Here is a 4,413-nt window from a genome sequence, read left to right on the forward strand (position 1 = left end):
TGTTGACAATCAGATTTATCAATAAGTCTTCCCTAAACACATTTTATAATACTTTTGCATGTAATTGATATTCACCATTCATTGCATTCTTTTTAAAAAATAAGTTTATTTGCTTTAAATTCCAATTGTAGTCCCACTCCCTTCTCTCCCCCATTACTACCCTCCATTCCTATTGCCCCTATTCCCTTTCCCCTTCTCCTTCACAAAAGGGAAGTCATTTCCATTGAGCTAGTTTTTCAGTTCTGTTGGATCTCAGTAGACCAAAGAACACAAAGGCCTTTCCATATTGCTTATAGTCAAATACTTCCTCTCCAGTAAGGATACTTTTATGATGATGATGACTCTAGATTTGTGCAAGGCTTCACCATTTTAACACATTCAAAAGCTCTCTCAAGTATGAATCCTTTCATGATGATGAAGATTATACAAATATGGAATGGTTTCACCATGTTAAAACCACTGTCCATTAGGATTTCTTTCATGATTGTGAAGATGATTCTGAAGTGCAAAAGTTTTTTCACATTGGTTAAAGTCAGATAGCTTCTTTCCAGTATGTTTTCTTTTATGTATTAGGAGATGTTATATACAAAGGCTTTGCCACACAGTTAATTCATATGGTTTCCCTCCAGAATGTGTTGTTGTCTTAGGAGATGACTCTTATATACAAAGGTTTTATCACACTAATTATCCTCACCAGGCTTCTCTCCACTGTGCGTTTTTTCATGTTTCTGGAGACAGCTGTGCAAAGGCTTTACCACACTGGTTACATTCATAAGGTTTCTCTCCAGTATGTGTTCTTTTATGGCTCATGAGATTATTGTTGCGTGCAAAGGCTTTACCACACTCTTTACATTCATAAGATTTCTCCCCAATGTGTGTTCTTTTATGGCTTAAGAGAGTACTGTTTTCTGCAAAGGCTTTGCCACACTGGTTACATTTGTAAGGCTTCTCTCCAGTGTGTGCTCTTTTATGCCGTATGAGAGTACTGTTATGTGCGAAGGCTTTACCACACTGATTACATTCATGAGGTTTCTCTCCAGTGTGTGTTCTTTTATGACTTAAGAGATGATTGTTTCGTGCAAAGGCTTTACCACACTGGTTACATTCATAAGGTTTCTCTCCAGTGTGTGTTCTTTTATGGCTTATGAGATGACTGTTTTGTGCAAAGGCTTTACCACACTGGTTACATTCATAAGGTTTCTCTCCAGTGTATGTTCTTTTATGGCTTATGAGGTGACTGTTTTTTGCAAAAGCTTTACCACACTGGTTACACTCATAATGTTTCTCTCCAGTGTGTGTTCTTTTATGGCTTATGAGATTACTGTTTTGTGCAAAGGCTTTGCCACACTCATTACATTCATATGGTTTCTCTCCAGTGTGTGTTCTTTTATGGCTTGTGAGATGACTATTTTCTGCAAAGGCTTTACCACACTGGTTACACTCATAAGGTTTCTCTCCAGTGTGTATTCTTTTATGGCTTATGAGATTACGGTTTTGTGCAAAGGCTTTGCCACACTCATTACATTCATATGGTTTCTCTCCAGTGTGTGTTCTTTTATGGCTTATGAGATGACTGTTTTCTGCAAAGGCTTTACCACACTGGTTACCTTCATAATGTTTCTCTCCAGTATGTGTTCTTTTATGCCGTATGAGCTGACTGTTTTTTGTAAAGGCTTTACCACATTGATTACATTTGTAAGGCTTCTCTCCAGTGTGTGTTCTTTCATGGCTTATGAGAACAGTGGTATGGTGGAAAGATTTACCACATAGAGTGCGTTTAAAAGGTTTCTCTCCAGTACGACTGTTTTCATGCCTGCAAAGATAATTGGCACATGTGAAATACTGACCACAGTCATTTGATTACACTAATAAATATATTTATCTATATGAATCAATTTTATAATTTGGTCTAATGATAAAGAAGAATCAAAACTTAAACTTTTATCATTTTATTTACATTCATGGCATTCCCGTTCATTATGGGTATTTTTGAAGATCTCTGTGATGGTAAAAGCATTTATTATGTGGTTCACTTTTATAGCATCATTTTTCTATAAGATGTTTTCTCGTGTATATGAAGAGTATTGTAAGAATTCAGAGTTTTACCAAAGCAATCCCATTCACAAATTTTTGTACGGTATGAATGACACTTCATTTACAAAGTGAGCCAGGACAAGCAGAAGAAGTTCCAAATTTCTAGTATTCATAGGTATTTTCAGCAGTATGATTTTGCTGATGAATTCTCAGTGAAGTTGCAAAACCAATTAAATGTTACCTTTTATCACATTCAGAAAATCTACTCAAAGTGGGGACTCTTACAAAATTAATTATTCTTGGAGAAACACAGGTACACTGCTTCTTTCAATATTTCTATGCTCATGTGTCTTATAAACATTGTGACATATGATATACCAATTTAAATTACAAGAATAATAAAAGATTCCCACATTGAATTAACACGTTTTTGTTGTTGTTGTTGTTGTTGTTGTTCATCATAGACATGTCATATAGGGATTAAGGTTTCTCCACAATTATATTCTTGACTCTCATAAGCTGCTCCTTTCACTAAACTTTACAGTGTTACTACATGAATATGTGTAACATTGGTTGTACTATGAAATATCTGCTCATTAGAAGGTTTTGAAACATACTGATCACCTATTCACAAATCAGATGCCTGACATTGAGGTACGTGGAATTGTGAGATTTTAATGATCATCAGTATACTTAAAGCAATGCTCTTTTTACACTGTTGCTTTTCTTTAAAACCTCCAGGACACAGCCAGGTGTGCTGATACATTCCTTTAATCCCAGCATTTGTGGAGGCAGAAGCAGGCAGATCTGTGTGATTTTGAGATCACATTGTTCTAACAAGCAAGTCTAAGTCAAGATACAGCTACACAGAAAAAAGAAAAACTATTTCAAAAACAGAAAATAAAAAGCAGCCAACAAACAAGCAAAAAAAAAAACTTCCAGGACACATTAAAATTTCTTAAGATTCATATCTATATCAGTGTGCACATAAAGTTACCTTTTATTACTTGTAGAACTTTGAAAATGTTCTTCAATGGTATGGTCTTCCAAATTGTAGCCTAAAATAGAGTACCAGAAAATATATATAACTGGAAATATCATATTATTATTAAAGCAAAACTTAAATCACTATCTTCTATGACCCTTAGAACAATGCCTGATTTATTCACCTCATTCCTCCTCATTCTCAATTGGAATCATAGAAAAGGATCAATAACAAAGTAAGACTTGTCTCCTTATTTTAAAAGTGAAAGAAAATTTGCTGTCTTACCTATAGCAGTGAGGTTTTTACAGGTCTCTAGCATCACATCATTGTAGAGTTGTTTCTGTGATGGTTCCAGCAAAGCCCACTCTTCTTGGCTGAATTTCACATGCACATCATCGAAGGTCACTGAATTCTAAAATATGCCATGCATTTGTACAACAGAAAGGGTAGCATCAATATAAATTTATACTTCATTGGCAATAGAATCATATAATTCTAGTGCTGCTTCCATTTATTTTCTGACACAGAAGTGCTAGTGTTAGATAGTTGGGTGCTGTGCATCAGGTGAACAAGGGGAGAAGAAAAAGCTTAAAGGTTAGATTGTAAGGAAAACCAAAGGCGTGCTTTGGAAACCTTTGTTAAAGGCGTTTCATTAGTTTGTAAGGCATGAATATGAATTAGACATTAGTTGGGTTCTTGAGTAATGTATGAATCATCTTTAGTTACTTGGGCAAGTAGGTCAGGACCCTGTCATGAGACAGGTGGAAGGAAAAAAACACAGTCATCATATTTTATCTAGCAACAAATGAGATGTGGCTATCAGGTGACAGTGAACAGATGGGTGGTGTCAGTCAAAAGACAACATGGCACTGGATATCATGTTTTGACCAGGGATCAGAGATTTGGCATACTAGTATATGAAAATGGGGGCTCATATATTTGTGGAAGGGAAATTGTACTACAGTGAATAGATGGATAAAAATAATGTGAGTGGCAAGCAACAATAATCATAGCTGATAACATCATATTTCTGAGTTCCCAGACAAAAGAAAAGGCATAGAACACATGATTATTCTTTGATCATTGTTTTGTATATTTTCCTTTCTAAATCATGTATAGTCTATAGTTTAAAATAAAGATTAAAACTTTTCTATTAAAAAATAAGTGTGAATGTTATCACTAAGTCATTTTAGAGGAAAACAGAATAACAAAGTTTAACTGTGTCATATCTGAATAGGATAGAGGTTTGGAATAGTCATGGCAATTAATGTGGACAAAGACAAACAGAAAGAAGAGAGCAAAATAGTAAGAGAGAGACAGAGACACACAGAGAGAAATTAATAGATGAACAGTACTAAGTACACAAAGGAGAAATTTATGAACAGTTACTAACT

The 4,413-nt window shown here is 35.0% G+C and overlaps 1 protein-coding gene across 1 annotated transcript; it reads right to left on the reverse strand.

The window, feature by feature from the left end:
- Positions 1–939: 939 nt before the first annotated feature.
- LOC132650790 (zinc finger protein 120-like) lies at positions 940–3,425 on the reverse strand (the record flags this gene model as incomplete). Its single annotated transcript, XM_060376107.1, has 3 exons — positions 940–1,573; positions 3,032–3,092; positions 3,305–3,425. Coding segments are annotated over 3 exons (816 nt in total), but the record flags the coding sequence as incomplete, so codon positions are not given.
- Positions 3,426–4,413: the final 988 nt, after the last annotated feature.

Source organism: Meriones unguiculatus (assembly GCF_030254825.1).
Source record: "Meriones unguiculatus strain TT.TT164.6M chromosome 13 unlocalized genomic scaffold, Bangor_MerUng_6.1 Chr13_unordered_Scaffold_33, whole genome shotgun sequence".
NCBI lineage: Eukaryota > Metazoa > Chordata > Mammalia > Rodentia > Muridae > Meriones > Meriones unguiculatus.